Source organism: Archocentrus centrarchus, chromosome 21 (assembly GCF_007364275.1).
Source record: "Archocentrus centrarchus isolate MPI-CPG fArcCen1 chromosome 21, fArcCen1, whole genome shotgun sequence".
Taxonomy (NCBI): domain Eukaryota; kingdom Metazoa; phylum Chordata; class Actinopteri; order Cichliformes; family Cichlidae; genus Archocentrus; species Archocentrus centrarchus.
This window is the reverse complement of record NC_044366.1, coordinates 17,761,336-17,781,667: the sequence shown is the minus strand read 5'-3', so window position 1 is coordinate 17,781,667 and position 20,332 is coordinate 17,761,336. Positions and strand designations below refer to the sequence as shown.

General features: G+C 41.1%; 1 protein-coding gene across 1 annotated transcript in view; it reads right to left on the bottom strand.

The window, feature by feature from the left end:
- myo3b (myosin IIIB) overlaps window positions 1-20,332 on the bottom strand; it is an 81,110-nt gene that overhangs the window by 42,317 nt on the left and 18,461 nt on the right. Inside the window, exons 10-21 of the mRNA XM_030759018.1 lie at window positions 15,643-15,708; window positions 11,218-11,373; window positions 7,522-7,606; window positions 7,292-7,408; window positions 6,693-6,797; window positions 4,026-4,109; window positions 3,693-3,895; window positions 3,516-3,614; window positions 3,307-3,421; window positions 3,090-3,216; window positions 978-1,188; window positions 49-196 (exon numbers count right to left, since the gene is read on the bottom strand). Of these exons, the coding sequence (XP_030614878.1) occupies window positions 49-196; window positions 978-1,188; window positions 3,090-3,216; window positions 3,307-3,421; window positions 3,516-3,614; window positions 3,693-3,895; window positions 4,026-4,109; window positions 6,693-6,797; window positions 7,292-7,408; window positions 7,522-7,606; window positions 11,218-11,373; window positions 15,643-15,708 (1,516 nt within the window). The remainder of the gene's footprint in view (window positions 1-48; window positions 197-977; window positions 1,189-3,089; window positions 3,217-3,306; window positions 3,422-3,515; window positions 3,615-3,692; window positions 3,896-4,025; window positions 4,110-6,692; window positions 6,798-7,291; window positions 7,409-7,521; window positions 7,607-11,217; window positions 11,374-15,642; window positions 15,709-20,332) is intronic.

The window sequence follows — 20,332 nt, the reverse complement described above, 5'->3', positions numbered from 1 at the left end:
TGCATCGGCGTAGATCATTTAAAACCTATTTATGCACAAAGAGCTCACCTGTTCAAGAGCAAATATGTGCTGGTTGAAATAAAACTGAATCTGCTCATTTGCGATGTTGATGCACAATTGTTCAAACGAGTTCTTCTTGAAGTTTTCAAATCCGAAGATGTCCAGGATTCCCACATTCATGCCGCTCTCTACAGCACTTCAAAGGAAAAAAGGGGGACAAACAAACTTATTCTTCTATGCGATGGAACAAGCAAATCCCCAGCAGCCATATTAATTGATAAAACTTTAATGATAATCCAAGTTCAACCCAAATACAGAGTCTGGTCTGGATGGCTTAGTCTGATGAGAAATCATAAACATCAGCTTTGAAAAAGTCAGAGCTTCTTAAATGGTTTTTATTTCAGTCTCTATTGATTTAACCTCCAGTCATTTTCAGTGTCTGCACTAACAATACTCACTCCTGCAACACAGCATAGAGACTTATGATCCTGCATTTTATATTCAGTGCTTGGAGCTGCTACTTTCATGATCAGTCATTACCCACAGTATGTAGAGGTCACCTTTAGCCAGTGCTACCAGGTTATTAATGGCAATAAGGAAACGGCAAAGATGACTGGAATGCAGACGGGAACTCTGGCTTCATCTCTAAGAGACGACTCCTTGACAGTCAACGCTCATATTTATGAAGGAATTCTTTTGGATCAATGAAAAGCCTCTTTGCAGTCTCTCTGAAGTCTTTTTAATCATCTGAACATTATTTTCTCTGCACGCAACTCTGTATCAAAAATTTATTAAAACTTTTTTTGCTCTCCTTTTGCTTGTCTTGGGCTTGCCCATTGATATTCTCCTCTTCATGTTTGCATCTACCTCTGCAGACTTCCATAAAGGTCATCAGAGCTTTGCAGAAACAAAACAATTGAAAAAGAGAGAAACAGTGGACATGCACACAAATGCTCATCTCTAGCACACACACTCACCAGACATTCATGTCAGGCTGCAGGAGTGAGTTGATGCGATTCACTATCCAGCTGAACAGGCGTCCGTACAAGGCCTTGGACATGGCATCTCGAACATCGGCAGCTTTGTCCACAGTGTTGGTGCGGATGATGGTCTCACCCCTTGTGACCACACATTGAGAGGTAAGTGCTTCCTGGAGCTCCTCAGGCCCAATGCTGAGGAGAGATGCAGCTGAGAAAAAGGCCAAACAGTCAGTCACTTTCACAATTAAGAGCTTATTTCATCTTATCATATGCATAAAAATAAATTCAAAAATGGCTATACTCTAATTATTTATATGCAAGTTGAAATGTTTTTCTTTGTAAAATAAAATATGATCACTTTTTTATTTTGTCATGCATGTTAAAGTCTCCTTTGACAGTGTCCTTCTTAGCACAAAACTCAGGACTTTAAAATCATCCAACCAGACCAATGAATCTCAAACAGAAGAACAAGTTCCCCAGAGCATACTTACGGGGTATGTGGAAAGATTAGCTCAAACAATAAAGAGCTAGGAAACAGAACACCAAAATAGAAGAATAAGTATTTCTCAAAAAAAAAAAAAAAAAAGTAGAATGATAAATTCAGTCATTTTAATAAGTAGTGTTGACGATTCTTTTAATTTGAAAAGGCCAAGGCCTATTAACTTCTTGTTAGTGATCATGACTACAGCTGGTAGGTCTCTTTCAAACCTCTGACTTGACCAGTCACAGAAGCTCCACTACCGCCATGCCTGTCCAAAACAGACCAACCACTTCAGGGACACAGGGTCCTCCCACCCCCTTTATAATGGCCCCTGGCCCCAAACCAGGCATTTTTGTTTTCTTCAAGAGCTCCTCAGCAGTCCTGGACCAGGATTATCCACTTAACTGTTACACAGCCATCAAGGTAGTCCATGAACGTGAGTTTTTCTAGTTTCAGGAATAACTATTATTACGCTGTAATTATATATTTTCATCCCGAGAAAAATTCTTCTAGTAGCAGTTGTCACATTGTTGCATACCCCCATGTTATAAAACCAGCATGTCAATCAAAGCGGTTACTGCCTCCCCAAAATGCCTGGTGTGTGCTCCCATGTCCTTGAAGTGATTACAGAGGCTTTCAAACACTGTAGCAACTGTCGTGCATGGTGATGTTAGCATCATGCTCTGGGCTGTTTTGCTGACAGTGGTACTAGTATATTCTACAAAGTGGATAGAATAATGAGGAAGGAGGACTACCTCCAAATTCTTCAATGTCACCTCAAATCAACAGCTAGATGGTTGAAAAAATAATTAACAAAAAAAAAAAAAACAACTGGTTTTGGAATGGATAAAGCAGGCTAACATTAAGCTTCTGGAATGGCCTTCCCAAAGCCATGACCTCAACCCTATTGAAATTTTGTGGGCTACGCTTAAAAGCTGGGGTTGTGCCAGGAAACCGACCAATTTAAATGAACTCTACCAAGAAGAGTGATCAAATATCCAGCCAGAATTCCAGAATGTTGATGGCTATCAAAAGTGTCTGGTTGGACCTTTAACCAAATATTAGTGGGAGTGTATGTATATATTTGAGCCTGTATGCATATTTTTGACCCTGTGTGGATTAGAGAATATCCAACATAAATTCAAACTTGTGCACCCAATTCTTGTTTTTAAAGTAATTAAAGATTTATGTGGTATAATCATTACACCCTGGAAAAAGAACAGTTCAAAGAAATCATTAACTCCTGTCATTGCAAAGACACTTCAGGTTGCATAAAAATCTATGGGAAAGTCCTGATGAGTTTATGTTTTCAGTCACAAATTTCAAGCCATACTGAATACAACAGGTTGCTCATTTTGTAAATTATATTGCTCATTGGAATTAGCAAAGTGGTTTAACCGGGTATGATAATTGGCTAATGACTTGTCAGAGGTCGTTAGTCCTGAATGTGTCTGATCTGCAGTCTTCAGTGTCTGATTTAAACTTGCTGAGATGGTTGCGGCAGAAAAAAAAAAAAAAAAAAAAAAAATCAGGTCGAAGCTTCTTAACAGGACTAACCAATGTCCATAGCCCATGGCCATCTTTTATTTACAGTATATGCTTACAACCCACATTGTCTAATATCTCACCATTCTCTAAGGCCTCTGAGTTAGGCACTTCACTCTTATCGGTCTGATGCTGGGATGTGATGGAGGCAAATTCAATATTTCCGGTATTCAAAATTGCTGAGAGAATTTTGTAAACAGAGTTGACCTCCTATAAACAAGATATGAAAAATATAGTTATTACATCACTCAGTGGATCTGTGGCGAAATGCTGGATATCTGATTGCTTGAGTGTTAGTACCTCTTCCGTAAAGCCGATATTTCGGAAGCACTCCTGAATTGCATCAAACTGCTCTTTATATTGTTTCCTTGAGACAATGTCTTGCATCACTTTGCAGTGCTGACTGTCAATGTACCTGCAGATTCATGTTATGACTGTCAAATGAGTTTCCATGATGTGAAGAGAGAAATGATGGGATTATTTGAAACGCGTCAGACTGCAGCACAAACCTGGGCGGTGTCCCATCCGGCAGCCTGTAAGTCTTCAGCTCATCACGGTGGTAAAGCCCGGCATATATGTAATAAAATATGTGGAAATTTTTCTCCCCTCTGAAGGAAAAACAAGCAGAAGTGAGATGAACGACACAAATGCAACTCCAGTAAAACAAACCAAGGGTGGCCACTTACAGGGCCTGTTTGATGACCCTTGACTTCTCCAGCAGGTATTCGGACATCTTGGCTCCAATAACCGCTCCTGTTGGTGTGAACTTCATCTCCAGGTACTTGCCGAAGCGGCTGGAGTTGTCATTGATTGCCGTGCAGGCATTTCCGAAAGCTTCCACAAGGGGGTTGACCTGCAAGATCTTCTCACGGAGTGTACGATTGTTTGCCTGAGAGCAACAAAATTTTTCTTTCATCAACTCTGGTAGATTTCGAAGATAGTTTAGAATTTATATAGTAGGTCTGGTATTAACAAGTTAGGAATGATGAGGGGGAAAAAATGACCAAGAGCTACTATACCTTTCCCAGGAAGGTAAGATGTTGAACAATTAAATGAGCACTTTCTGTTTTCCCAGCACCACTTTCTCCACTGATGATGATACACTAAATTAAAAAAAAAAAAAAAGGAGAACAGTTCATCAAGTAGGGATCACTGACATCATCATTATTCACCAACATTTCCTTGCTCCTTTGCTTTTGTCCAAAAGTTTCCAAATCAACGCGAAAATGACTGAATGTAATTAAAAGACAGATTCCGCTCCAGCATTTTTAAAGCCTACAGTAGTTGGCTTAAAATAATTTTCATTATCATTTATAGTTATTGGACTTCAGTGCAAACCACAGTTTGTCCATAACGAACACCATGTTCGAACATAAGGATGTCCATGAGTGCACGTGACACCAGGACACCCTAGGTCGCAGGTCGATGATCGATTTTGTAATCATATCATCAGATCTGCGTACGTATGTTCTGGACACTCGGGTGAAGAGAGGAGCTGAGCTGTCAACTGATCACCACCTGGTGGTGAGCTGGATCAGGTGATGGGGGAAGATGCTGGACAGACCTGGCACACCTAAACATGTTGTGAGGGTGTTCTGGGAATGCCTGGCAGAAGCCCCAGTCCATAAGATCGTCAACTCCCACCTCCGGCAGGACTTCAACAACATTCCAAGGGAGGTTGAGCACATTGAGTCTGAATGGACCACGTTCCACACCTACATTGTTGAGGCTGCTGCTCAGAGCTGTGGCTGCAAGGTGGTTGGTGCCTGTCTTGGTGGTAACCCCCCAACCAGATGGTGGTCACTGGAGGTGAAGGGAGATATCAAGCTGATGAAGGAGTATTATTGGGCTTGGTTATCCTGTGGGAGACAGCTGATGGGTACCGGCAGGCCAAGTGGAACGTGGCTCGGGTGGTGGCCGAAGCAAAAACTCAGGTGTGGGAGGAGTTCGGTGAGGCCATGGAAAAAGACTTTCAGACAGCATCGAAGCAATTCCGGCAAACCGTCAGGCAATTCAGGAGGGGAAAGTGGTGCTCCACTCACATGGTTTATAGTGCAGGTGGGATGCTGCTGACTTCAACTGAGGCTATAGTCAGGCGGTGGAAGGAATACTCCTTAATCCCACTGACACGTCTTCTGTAGCAGAAGCAGAGTCTGGGGACAGGGGGGTGACTCGCCCATCACTGGGGGTGAGGTCACTGAGGTGGTTAAACAACTCCTTGGTGGCAGGGCCCCTGGGGTGGATGAGATTCACCCTGAGTTCCTAAAGGCTCTGGATGTTGTAGGGCTGTCTTGGTTGACATGCCTCTGCAGCATCGCGTCAAGATCTGGGGTGGTGCCACTGGATTGACAGACCGGGGTGGTGGTCCCCATCTTTAAGAAGAGAGACGGAGGGTGTGCTCCAACTATCAGGGGATCACACTCCTCAGCCTCCCCAGTAAGGTCTATGCCAGGGTGCTGGAAAGGAGGGTCCGTCCGTTAGTTGAATCCCAGATCCAAGAGGAACAGTGTGGTTTTCATCCTGGCTGTGGAACGCTGGACTAGCTCTTTATCCTCTCGAGGATATTCAACTGCGCGTGGGAGTTTGCCCATCCAGTCTACATGTGCTTTGTGGACTTAGAGAAGGCATTCGACCACATCCCTCAGGGTATCCTGTGGGAGGTCCTGCAGGATAAGGGGGGTGTCTAGCTCTTTGTTGCAGGCCATTCTATCCCTGTACAACCACAGCGAGAGCTTGGTCTGTATAGCCAGCAATAAATCCTGACTCGTTTCCTGTGGGTGTTGGCCTCCGTCAGGGCTGCCCTTTGTCACCAATTCTGTTCATAATTTATATGGACAGAATTTCTAGGCGTAGCCAAGTGGCGGAAGGCTTCTGCCTGGGTGGCCTCAGAATCTTGTCTCTGCTCTTTGCGGATGATGCGGTCCTGTTGACTTCATCAGGTGGTGGCCTCCAGCTCGCAGTGGAATGGTTCACAGCTGAGTGTGAAGCAGCTGGCATGAGAATCAGCACCTCTAAGTCTGAGGCCATGGTCCTCGGCTGGAAAAGGGTGGAGTGCCCTCTCCAGCACAGGAACGAGTTCCTGCCCCAGGTGACGAAGTTTTGTTTTGGTCTTGTTCACGAGTGACGGGAGAAGGGGCTGCTTCTGCAGTGATGCGTCTGCAGTGATGTGTCTGCAGTGATGTTCCTACCCTGACCCTATGGTCATGAGCTTTGGGTAGTGACCAAAAGAATAATATTGCTAATACAAGCGGCAGAAGTGAGCTTCCTCCGAAAGGTGGCTGGCCTCTCCCTTAGAGATAGGGTGAGGAGTGCAGCCATTCGGGAGGGGCTCAGAGTAGAGCCACTGCTCCTCCACATTGAGAGGAGCCAGTTGAGGTGGCTTGGGCATCTGACTAGGATGCCTCCTGGGCCCCCCCTTGGGTGAGATGTTCCAGGCATGTCCTACCAAGAGGAGGCCCTGGGGTAGACCCAGGACACGCTGGAGAGATTATATCTCTCGGCTAGCCTGGGAACGCCGTGAGGTCCCTCTGGATGAGCTGGTGGAGGTGGCTGGGGAGAGGGAAGCCTGGGCTTCTCTGCATAGGCTGCTGCCCCCGTGACCCGGCCCCAGATAAGTGGAAGAAAATCAGTTTTAGGATTACAGGTTACAATGTTTCCACCTATCAAATGACTTTTCTGCAGGATACCTGGTCTTTGCAGAATGTCACCATGCCTTGGTAGGCTGCATCTGCAGTAGCAAAGATGTGTGGAGGGTTGTCAGCTCGCTTTACGCCGTGGTACAGCTTAGAGAACTAAGAGGACACACAAGCATTCATAAAGAATTAAGAAAAAAAAAAAGATCAGTTTGAATAAATTAACAACCAATTTGTACATGCCTCAAATTCACAGTTTCTTGTGTTCTATAGGAAGAGAACATTTCTCCAGTTTGGCAAGGATAACGGTCTGCAGTATCATGTAAGATCTTTGAGATCCAGTGAAGAGAAAATTTGAGCAAAATTACTTGTATACTGCCTGACTATACGTTAGAGATGCTCAGTCATTTAAAAGAACAAAAACAGCTAATTAAAACTGATTGAGCTGAAAATTAATTTTTAAAATCAGATTTTGTTCCAGATTGTTGCACTGATTAATCTAACAATTCTTTGCAAATGAAAAATAATGATAACAGCAACAACTAGCCCTACAAATACAGTATCCACTAAAGCAGAACCAGTATCACGACTGTCATCCATTCATCATTTCCACTGTGTTTGAAAAAAACATGTGTGACTGATGTGTTACCAACCTGGGGAGAGTAGATGCTGAGATTCTGGAAAGGATTCAGAGCGATGAGGATGTCACCGACGTAAGTGTACACCTGCAGCTCATCATACCTCTTGTGGAGATGGCTGATTATTGTCTCCTGGAGAAAAGAAAACACACACACATACACACACACACATACAAATACTAAAATCAACAACTTTGCAGCTTGGGCTGATCAATGCATGATGAGATAAACACATAAAATCTTACCTCATCTAAGAACTCCAGGTTTACCAGATCATCATCAGGACAGCTCTCTATTATGAGGGTTTTACGAGTATTGATCCGCTCGTGCCTGTATGAAGTCAAGGACATGATAATGCCTCTTAAGGCTGTAAAGTGACCACTAAATGAGAAAGAGTAGTGTGACTGGCTGAATGTAAGACCCACTCACTTCCAGTGTTTTCACAAGGCCCTTTAAGCTCTCCCAGGGGACACAACTTCTATTATCACAGGATGTGATTGCACTTTATCCGTGTTTTGCCCTATCACTCTCCAAAGAGCCCCCGTAGACAGAAGTCGACACACCTCCAGCTAGCTACCTCAGGGGACACCACAGAGTGTGAGAAAGAGAGTAAAATAGACCTGTGCCTATGAGTGCCTACTGCTTTGTATGTGCATATGCGCAACACAGAGTGGGCATTTTGACATTTCTATGAAATCTAAAGGAAATTTACATCACAAATCTTAAAGCATAACTACCAAAAATGATTGTTCAAGACAGCATGGATGTCATCAGTTCCCAAGAAGAGACATTAGTAATTGTTTATACCTGAATACCAGACGTCATCACGATGGATGAAAAATTTACTGAAATATGAATTGGAAATGTTCGCCAATGACGAGATAGGAATTTTTAAAATATTCCCCTAAGGAATATTTCCACAAAGTTTCAATTTTGGTTAAAAACTTCTTGAATTACGGATTTTTCAAATTTTTGGTGACCTTGACCGTTTGACCTTGAAAATGCAATCATATGTTCTTGGGCATCTATGGAATATTTCCACAAAGTTTCATGAATTTTGGTTCAAAACATTTTGAGTTATATTACTAAAAGACAAACAAACGAACAAACAGGAATGAAAACATAACCTCCCTCCACCTATCAGTCAGCGAGGCAACAACCAAAAATAATTGCTTAAGTCAGCATGGAAATCTAACTTACATCCATCCATCCATCCATCCATTCTCTTCTGCTTATCCTGTTCAAGGTCACGGGGGTCTGGAGCCTATCACAGCTGTCATAGGGCGAGAGGCAGGGTACACCCTGTACAGGTCACCAGCCTGTCGCAGGGCTAACACAGAGACAGACAACCATTCACACTCACATTCACAACTATGGGCAATTTAGAATCACCAATTAACCTAACCCCAGTAACTGCATGTCTTTGGACTGTGGGGGGAAACTGGAGAACCCAGAGGAAACCCACGCAGACACGGGGAGAACATGCAAACTCCACACAGAAAGGCCCAGGCCAAGGTGGATTCGAACCCAGACCTTCTAGCTGTTCTTCTAGCTGTGAGGCAGCAGTGCCACGCCACTGTGCCACCCATCTTAAATTTAGGTAAACGATAGGTCATATAAATATGTAACCATAATCAAAATAATTTCAAAATCATATGAAATCCTGTTTTACCACGTGGATGTATATTTGATTAAACAAAACCCTGCATACCCATTTTTCTTTATACACTTAAAGAGGGTGGACAGTGTGTGGCTGATGAGGACAGTAGTACACATTTTTTAGACAATGCAGGGTTGACCTGGTCTCTTAATCATATGTAGATGTAAATATATTTTGTGAAGATACAATAAGGCCCACATTTATCTTCTATTAACTTATATAAACAGCTACCCCCCATTTTAGTTTGTTTTTCTTTACTTTTCTCAGTGTGATTCAGTATAAACATTTGCCAGCAGCACAAACTGACCAAACAATACTGCAGAACAGGCATATACTAGTATAAGTAACCAATACTGGCAATACTGCACTCTAACACTGGTTGCCACCAAATAGCAAGCTACTGTCACAGTGTGTGGCTAATCGGCAATCATGTTGGATTGCGTTAACTTTTCTGTATGCGTTTGTACAGCTATGGTTAAAAATTCATTCAGTACTTGTGTTTCTAGAGTTATTAACTTGCCAAAAAAGAAGGGAAAAAAACATAAATAAAATTAAAAGTGAATTTGACTGTTCTTTTATTTTTCCCATTTCTTTACAAACCACAACATTACTGTCAAAATTTTAATGCACTGTTATAATTTTGCCTCAGCAAAATCACATCGTGAACATCTGATATTGTAAAAGCCCTAACACAGGCTATGCTAACCTAACCAATCCTGTATTATTATCATAAGATTTTCAATTGTCCATGCTATTTTTGTAACATGCAGCTGAAAGTTTTCCCAGTTTAAAAACAATATTAAAAAGCATTTAACCAAGTGTCAGGTCAGATTTGTGGGCCATATGTAATTTCCCTTCTTTGGCTCCTCATTCTAAACAGCTTATGATGAAACAAGGTTAAGCAGCAGTAATAAGTAATCTCTAAGCGTGGACTAGTCGGTTTGCATTGTGTTTTAATGCTACAGAGACAGGAGGTCAGAAAATAATGAAAGACATACACGCAAACAGCTTTTGTTTTTCTTTTAAAATAGGCTTCAAGCTTATGAAAATGCATTCAAACACTTCTGGTTACTTTTAAATCCTTCAAATGTGATAATAATTTTAAAAATGCACTTGTAAGATGTATCTATATTCTATTACGATAAATGTACAATCATAAGAATAATAAATAGATATTCAAGCTTCAGGTTAGGAGCTTTTTCCTTCTCTACTTTTAAAATTAATTCTGTATTCTGAATATAGTGTAAATGCAGCAGCAAAGAAATATGCTCGGTATGTGGTCCCTATAAAGTCAATCCTCGTCATCATGTCCCTTAGAGAAAGACTTGAGACCTCTAGCGTCTCACTCGTTCCTGCTTTGAAGTAAATCACACTATTCCACCTACGGCAGCTACTTTTAAGTTCTCTATGTCTTTATTCTTATCTGGAGTCATTGTTTGCTGATCTGTGGCATGAGAGACTAAACCAGGCGAGCCCAGTTCTCGCCCTACAAGCTCCTAATCCCATTATCCACTTTCACTGTGGACAGGAATTCGGGATCAGGCTCAGGCAGAGTCTGCACACTCCCGGGAGTAAACAGAGCTGGCACAACATCAAGACTCTCAGTCAAGGGCAGGTTCAGCAAACTCCTTTATAATGAAGATTAAGCAATGCCAAAGTCAGTATTTCTCCAGTAAACAGGAGACTTTCTGCTCTGTCACTTGCTGCCATGAGAGCATCAGGGTGAAGCCATGCAGATTTAGCTTTCTAAGTATCTCTTCATATAGCTCCGTTCATTATAAATACACATAAGGAAGTTCTAAGGTAGTTGCTATTTTAATTAGTAAAGGAAATAACTAATTAGCTGATTAAAAGTGAGCAGGCTGTACAGCTGCCATATCACCTATTTCTGGGTGTAAATCTATATTTAATTATTCCATCATTGGTTTAATTGGGTGGAGAAGTGATGTGTACTAAGTACATCCACTGGACTAATTGGGACTTATTAATCTAAGGTTTCTCTGCACAATAACTCCTTTTGAATTAGTCACAGTGCCCTTACTTCTCTTTAATCACATACTGTAATTTCCATTACTGTGCCTCATCTTCATTTCTATGCTGAAGTGTAAGAAGATGAGACCCTGCCCCCTACTGGACAGAAAAAATATCAACACCCAATCAAATGCCTATCAGCTGAAATAGAGATCTTCAACACCCAATTGGAGTAATATTTGCATCTATTATTTCTTCTGCAAGGGAAATGTTAAAACAAACAAGCAAACAAACATTTCATGGTACTCACTTGGTTTTGGTTTTGCAGCCCATTTGCTGCTGCTCTTGGATGAGGGCTGCTAACTGCTGACGCAGAGCTGCATCCTTGCCATGGGCCTGCTTGATGAAGGGGTGCTCTAGAAGGTGGGTCACAGATGGACGTGCCTCAAAATCCTTTATCAGACACCTTAAAGCAACAAAATAACTCAGTTACCTCAAAAACCCTCTGAATCAGCCTTCACAGGTCTATAAATCAGAGTGAATTAAGCCAGCTAACTGCAGTCACCTGAACATTGCAGGAAGCTGATTCACCTAAATCAACTGAGTGATACTCAAACGAGCTGGGTGCTGCTTGCAAGTGTTTTTAAGTGTGGGTCACTAATCGATCGTTCTTCGAGTACCACATGGTCACTGTCACCATGGCCTCCAGTCCAAACAAGCCCTGCTGTGGCACAGCGGCAGGTCCTATCTGTGATGTGCAGTGTTTGCCAGTAGGTGATGTCACTTTGTGATCCTGGCCTGCCTGCAGCAACCCTTCAGCCACTGATGTCAGCTTGCTGATACAAATGCTCTTCTAATATTGACTCTCCAGCACCACACACACACACTGAAATACCCTCAGAACACATTTGGCTTTGCCCTCTGACAGTTTTGATATACTGCGAGACTGGAAATCACTGCCTGAGTGCCATGATACATCTATCAGAGATCCACACTTGTACTGTTCATTTATAGCCAAAGACCAACAATTGCAGGCAGAGGCAAGATAGGAGTAAAACACTAATCTAGCTCCTACCACCTAATCTACACTGAAATTCTGTTTCTTTTATCAGTTTAAGCTCAGAAAGTTAATTCCATGAATTCATTAGCGTCAGGACATTAAGCAGAGGTTGTTGCTATTAGCAGGGCTGTGCTGCTGGGAGACTGAACGGCAGGCCACTTTGTCACAGAAGTCAGATCTTTGGCTGCACAAGTGCAGACACCGGTGATAGATTTATTATCCTGAAGTCCCCCCACCTCCTCCCCAGTTTCCTCTATGCGTGCAAATGCACGCGCGCACACACACACACACACCAAGCCTGACAGGACTGAAGAGGGTTCACAAACAGCCTGCAAAGCTTGATAACATTGTCCAGCCTCCCCACATTGAACTCTGGTGGGCTTTGTTTGAGGAGATTAACTTTGATATGATATCACACAATCCATTAACCCAGATTACAGAGCTGCAATCCAAAGAGCAGCCAATGAAATCCATGACAATGACGTTGTAAAAAAGTAATATTGCTACTATGTGCCACTTTAAGGGGAAATACGCCTCATGACCAATCAATAACTAAAGTGACATAAAAAAAAAAAAAACCAACAGGCCTTTGAGGCAGATGATCTGTTTGCCCCCCCCCTTTACTCTCTTTTTTTTTTCCAGCAATGCAAACAGAAACCATCCCTACACAAATTATTCTCCAAACAAATTGAATTTATTTTCTCATTACGGTTCAGGCTTGCACACCTCTCTGCAGCAGACATTAGGGTTGTATATTCTGGGCCGCCATTACAAGCCACCTCTGACATTATTAGCCTTGCACGGTGGAGGAAATGATAAGTTATCTGGGCCTCAGATAGCACTGATAACTCAGGTGAATTAGTTTGTCCCTCTGTGGCAGATTTACACAAATGAAAGTCAATGAATAGAAAGCGAGGTTGATAGAATCGGGCAGTAAAATATCAAATTCGGTTCCCTCTATGTTTACATGCACATTCCCACCTTCTGTGATGTACTATCACTGATGTTCAGATTAAAACAGCATGGGCGCATGGGTGGCTCAGTGTATGAGCAGGTGACCATCGCTTCCTGACCTGTGGTCTCTCTCTCCACTTCACACGATCAAATCAAGCCTTAAAAGGCCAAAAAAAAAAGATGTCATATAATCATGACCAAAAGCAATGTGAACTAGTTTATCACAAAAGATGCGTGGCTTTTCTTTCAGCATACTGTGTGCATGAACAGCAGAAGACTTGCAAAGTAAAAAACAAAGAGCCATATAGGAGAAACGTGGTAAAACTGTCTCCATCAATTATTCACTGGTTGCATTGTTTTGTACATTAGACCGTGACTTTTCTCATTTGAAGTTTCATACTTTTATTCATAGCAGTGAGTCACAAATTAAAGTATAACATTTTAAATTATTATTATTATTATTATATTCCCCAGCAGCATTTAAAGCTTATAGTGCTCTTTTTTCTGTTATTTTTGGCAAATTTATTCTTTGTTATAATACACTGGCAAATATTTTTGGGGTTATTCATTTATTAACTTATTGCAAAAATATATTTATAAGCATAAATGTACCTTATGAACATATTTTGAAAGACAGTATTACTTTATCTAGTGAATATAAATCTCCATGAGATACTGCATAACATTGTCAAGACTATTTATCTCATAGTCATCTATAAATTAATGAGTAACAGCTAATCAGGGTTATTGATTTTTTTATTACATAATAGGTGTATTTATGTAATATGTGGGTTACTTAGCATAGAACAAATTTAAGAAGTTCAGAACAGATATTACAATACAAACACATGACTCACAGTCATACAAACATCTCAGTCTCTGTATAAACCACTGCCAATCAGAATACCACAATATTTTATTTTAGTTTTGTAACTACATCATTTAGTTACTTTAATATTTTTTCTAAAGTCTATTTTTTATTTTAATTTCAGGCAACTCAAATGTTTTTTTGCATTTTATTTTATTTAGTTTTAGTTAACAGTGATAACCTTGGAGCCAATTTCTAGTTATTCTAAAAATAAAAGTGAAAACATTTGAAAAAAAAAAGTCAGTTGTTCAAGACACAGCTGTGTGGAAATCCATCCATCCATCCATCCATCCTCTTCTACTTATCCTGTTCAGGGTCGCAATTCTACATTGTGCTGATTTTGAAAACTAAGTAAATGCAACATTAAATAAAATACCTTTTTCCAATGGAAAATGATTTACATGACAAGTTTTTTGTACACACAAAGAATTAAACACTAATTGTGGAAAACTTTGAGAAAGCTGTGCCCACAAACCCCAACGTAATCACTAGCAGATATCACAGCTTGCAAATGCTTTTTGTAGCCAGCTGAGAGTCTTTTTATTCTTGTTTTATGATTTTTCTTTTTTTTTTTAACCCATGCTTGCTTACAAATCCATGATCAATACCAGTCAGGGGGAGTGAGGTAATGCGAAGAGAATAAATAATGTTCTGAAAACTCAATTTACAAGATTAAAGTTGCAAATTCACAAGACAAAAATGTTTTCAAAGAATTTATAGATTTACAAGGAAAAAAATCAAAAAGTGTGTTTTTGCTCAGTAATGTCACTTCTCAGTGCTCAGTCAGCAGTAAATCAGGACTCTCACGTGCACATTAGTGCAGAGGTGCAGCAGTATGGATGACAAGCAGCATCCTTTCATCCGTCCACTGCATTGTAATACCTGATGTGCAGAAGCTTTAACCTCATTCAGAGTGGTTTACTTCTATATAGACTCAATTCAGGAGAATTTGATGCTGTGTAGAAAAAAACCTGTGATCACTCTAGTTATAATTTGTCCACTGCAGTGATAATACATGGCAAGCTGCAGTGTCTATGGTTTCATGAGGTTTACCCACACTTGCAATATGGTTCATTGATAAAAAGAAACAGACAATTTTACAGAGTTTTGGAGCATGTCAAGTTTTTCTTGTAAATATATGACTTTAATCTCAGAAATTATTTTAAAAATATTTTTTAACCTTTATTGAAACAGAAGAGTGGAGAGAATATAGGAGAGATAACAGGAGGAAGACGCGCAGTAGAAGGCCACGCCGTGGATTCAAACCCGGGCCTCTGCGATAGCCTTACAGCACACGGTCTGCCTGCTAAACCACTGAGATATACCAGCACCTAAGCTTCTCAAAATTATTACCCCCTCAATGAGCTCAGTATGTTATATTAACAATGGGACCCCAAAACCACCCCCAGTTCTGAGATGCAGTATCTTTAGGCTGCCTTGGTACAGCATATTTAAGATTACCTCAGAGCACTTCAGTGGCGTTTAAGGGGCCAATTCATAAGCTACAGCTTGTATTTCAAGGTTGAGGCCCACTTTGGATCATTATCCTGCTGTACGAGCAGAGATCTGTTTCACTTTAGGACATAAGGTCTGTTTCACTTTTATCTGTTTTGTGATTGTGGCCAATCAGTTTGGCCTTCTGTCCACAGCACCTTTTGTCCAAATCAGTAATGTTTCTTTTTGTTCCTTGTCACCATGAATCAAATCTGTAATTTCCCAGTGGGAGGCCCAAATATTAAATGTTTCTGTCTTCTATGTGTTTTCACAACTCCTTCTGGAAAAGGACTGCTTTTCTACAAAATCTTCACTGAAAGATGACAAAGACTGAAAGGCTGAAGTTCGAGGAGACTTACTGGCTGATGAAATAGCTGAAACTCCTGCACCACTGTTCTGGACTTCGTAATGTGGGCGAGGGATTTCTGAAATTAAAAAAAGACACAACAAAAAACACTCAGCGACTATTAAAAGCATTCACGTTAAAATGACCACTGCCGTAGATGACTAAGCAGAGTTATTTGACAAATGATAGCTGACACTCTGATGTGACCATCAGACTCCTCTGAGAATTTCTGGTCCGAGGACAAGCTGGTCGAAGTCCAGGTCTGTGGCAGCCGGAGAAAAAGTGACAAATGATAAGTGCTCCACCACTGTCTGGCAGGAAGCATCTGCCACTGGGGAGCCAAAATTATGGGAGCTAGTTATACCTCTGTCAGCAGCATTTACGGAGGCCATCCATAATGAGCCTAACACTTTTCAAGTGTGCACGATGACAGGAAGCAGGTCTGTATGAGGAGCCAAGGCTGGACAGAACCCGAGTACAGTCATCTTCACGAAGAGCTGTCAGCCTGACAGCTGGAGGCCGAGCTTTCTGTCACTGTCAGGCAAACAGTGACACAACTGGTCAAGGCATTTACTGACTGTGTTAATTAGTTCGCACATGCTACTCTGCAAAGCTGCCAGACAAGTAGAGCAATGAGGGGGAAAAAAACAGTTTTTAAAAATGAAAACAGTTTAGTTTATGACAAACACAGCACATGTTTAACATCTTTTTTAAAGAGACAAGAGTGGTGGTGATGGTGGTGGGGTGTGTTAGGGTACAAAATCTGTCATTTTCCACTGCACTAAGTTAGTCGAGTCTTTGATAAGAATTCAGACAGGCAATCCTTTCCAAAGTGCAGATCAAAGCCAGTAACTGACTGCCTCAATTCAACCTCTAATATGAGCCCGAAGACACGTTCTCGCCTTGATGTTGTACCATACTGCTTATACATTACGAAGTCAATATAGCAGCGCACTGCTGATAACACTGTCAAGAGCGCTCATTGTGCTTAGCGAATTCAGGCCGTATTTTTCCTTCAGTATTTGCGAGTACTGCTGGCTCGTATTGTAAACAAGAATGGCTTATTCAAATTTAGGTCCAGGCAGAGCTTGTACTGTCAGGCGCAACTCAGTGTGGATCGAGGCAAAATCAGAGAGGTGTCAACAACCCCTGACAGCTGTAAGAAGACAAAAATAAAGTCAGCAAAATGATACTTGATATGCATAATTTGTAAGTCCCAAATTTACTATGGGACATAAAACATTGCCATTTTTTTTTTTCAGGCCGAAACTTAAGTAATGCTTTAAACCTCTCTGGACACACCAAACAGACACTGGAAACAGCATATGTAATTATAATCATCATCATTATAAAAATAATTTTAATACCTTAAACAATACTGTTGTATTTTCTGGCTTTTAGAACATACTGCAAAGGGCACTAAGCAGAGACACACTGGCCTTTATATAAGTTTCACAGAGAACAAGGCCCCAAAATAAAGACTTATTCAGCGAATGGACCGCACACTTAAAAATTTCAGCTCATCCATCACCGCCACCACAGCACCAGCACCTCTCTGAGCATACATGCATGAACACAGGGAACTATGGCTACATTTATCATGTCCTTGGTGGCTACACCGCCAGTGCTGCAGTCCAGGACAGCACACAGAGAACGGTAAGATAACTGCATCAAAAGTGACGATATTTAAAAAAAGCCTTTAGTGGTGATTGGAAACTCATCCAACCAGTCAGTGATCTCCTGTCAGGGATCATCAGTGTCAGATAATGGGAAATCTGGAACATTAAGTGTATGGTTGCTTCACTACATTGGCTTTTTTTTCGGCATAAAATGCCTATATATATTATATTATATATATATAAAAAAACCAAGGTGATGTGGCAGGTTTTTACAGTAATAATGAGCGATTTGGTGAAACATTGGTGGGGTACAGATTTTCCAAATTCAGCATTATTTCTGCCATTCTTCTGTGACAGAAAATATGACAGGTGTTCAACTGTGATCATCCAGATGTAAAATGTTTTATTGTTGCTGGTGGACAAGGGATTTTGAGGACAGATTGCTGAATTAATCTCCAGTAGTACCACGACGAGGTTCACATTTCTGATTTCTGACAAAATTAGCTTTAGATCTATAACCTGTTAATTACTATAATGACAACATTTTGTATTTAACACAGCCTAAAAACAGCCTCAGGCACTGATCACAGTATTAACCATCTATGAGGTCACCAATCTCTGGACCTTGGCAATAGTGGCAGTAAAAACTGGCACAAATGAATGTGTGACACTTTAGATGGTTTTGGCTTTGGGACTTCTACTAAGTTATGGCCAATCCAACAGTGCCTCTGTTTGGGTTGTGGTTAGGTTTGGGTGGGTTGTGTTGAGGCAGATGCATAACTCATGAGGAATGATAACTGGTTGGTCATCATCAAATATATACAGCTGCTCCTGCAAAAGAAGGAAGCTGTACAAAATAAAGTCCTTTACAGCTTTTCAAAGTCCTGGTTTTGATTGTGCTGCAGCTCTAGGACCTATTCTTTACAGAAGTGTGGCCTTTTCTATTGTCATTGGAGGTGCTCCAGAACTGAAAAATGAAGCCACACCAAACCTGTAGTTCCTCAAGTAGTCACTTGAGGTGGGCCCCAAATGTGGGTCAATCTCCATAGATGCTCATGTTAAAAGAGCCAAATTCAGTGATTTCCCAGAAAACAATAAACCATTCTCTGATGGTGAGTTTATTAAAAAGGGTTTGGTGGACTCTATCATGCTCATATGGAATGAGGAAAAAAAAAAAGACACAATTGAAAATGCGTCCCTCTCAAGGTGAATCGCAACAAGATGGGTTCAGGACATTGCATGAAATCTGGAGCTTCAGTTAAAAAACAAACCAAACAATTTTGACTTTTTCCCTTTTGCTCTGCACAAGAGTTTTGATGTCCACAGCACAGCCCAGAGTCTCCCACGAGATTGCAGAGGGGCTGGCAGCAATGCACTCAGTGAAAGGGACCGCGACAGGGAATGATTTGTTCATGGAGGCAACTACATGATTGGATAGGCTGGGGCTGACATGGGAAAAAATTAGCATGTAGATTAAATAGTAATAAAATCTTGACATTTTTATTGCCTAATTGTAATATCTACTCTTACTAGCGGCAGTTTAGAAAGAGTTAAAATTAATATTGAGCAGAATTGAGATCCACTTATTGGTGTACCGATACAGGCAGCTGATTGCAAGGCTTCTTCTCCACTAACTGACCTGACATATAAGCTGGGTGGTACAGCCCATCTAAGAATATTATGCTGCCATTTTGGCGAGTGAAATTAATATTTTATTAATATCCTATTTAATTAGCAGATATCTTCTTCCTGTGCAGTTTATGAATCCGGCTTCTTAACCAATTTAGCACTCCATCCTCTGGTCTAAATTTGGCAATGTTTGCCTTAAAAGACCAACATGGTGGCAGACAAAACGCTAACACTGAGGCTCCAAAATGTGGCATCCAGAAAGCAATAGGTGACGTCACTTCTGCTGACATCTGTTCACATGTAACGCTCAACAGCACACAAGTCTGGATTCCTTTCCTTCAGCTGCATGATTTCATTAGCCTTTGTTGCCTCTGACAAGCCATCATTTTTTTTTATTCTGCTTGTTCTGGTCTTAATCAGATGCATACATGTACCATCGAATGCGTGGCTAATATCAGCATAGGTAAGGCTGAATAAACACAACCTTGGAAGTCTCTGCCAGCTGCTTTACAACATATTTTACACACACTTTGGTTTGACTTTACATGGAAACTGTCAGGCTGTACAGCACAGAGAGCACTGGCTCAAGCAATTAACCTTTCCGCATATTAAATATCAGACACCATCTTTGTCTTGAGTATCTATAATTAGTTTTGGAGTTGATTTTAGAGCTTTGTCCTCTGACATGCTCCATTACCTTCATTCATAGTCACCGTGAACATCACACATCTGTCATACACAGGCGATTGCTTTACAACAAACAGCGGGTGATGGTTTAAAAAACGGACACCTTGAATTCAATTTAAAAATTAAAAACAACAATGATCCACCGGTGATTCAAACATATGTGTGCTTCAACAGGATGTCACAATTCATCAAGTGTCCGATTTTTCTTTTGCACAAACAGACCATTTACCAAGGTGACCCTAATTCATCGAGCTCATCAGCGTCCTCGCTGACAGCTGTCAGAGCTTCTCTTATCGTCCATGGGAGCCTGCTGGGATGAGAATAATTTCCACAAAAAGCAGAACCAAAATGGTGACTTAATGGCTATCTGCTGCTGGGCCCATGAGTGTTTATGTGGCCCTAAACGCAAGCAATCAATCTGCAGTTTGACTGGAGAGACTGTCCAGCAAAAAGCATAGGAGAGCACAGAATGTGATCCACAACTGTGCATATTTGTCTTGCTTTTTACTATCTGGATGTGTTTCATGCAGGAAGAATGATAAAGTGGATGATACAGAAAAGATTAACAGCATGACAGTGAAACCTTTAGCCTGGAAACACATTACTGAGTGCAACTGTAAAATATCAGAAAGATGAAAATGCTTATCACATGTTTTAGCGCTTACACGGGTTTCATAAAACATGCACCACTCAAGGACAAGACTTCAGAAACAGGCTCCTCTGGTAATGGTTTGAGACATATTAAATTGAAAAGAAAAAAAAATATGC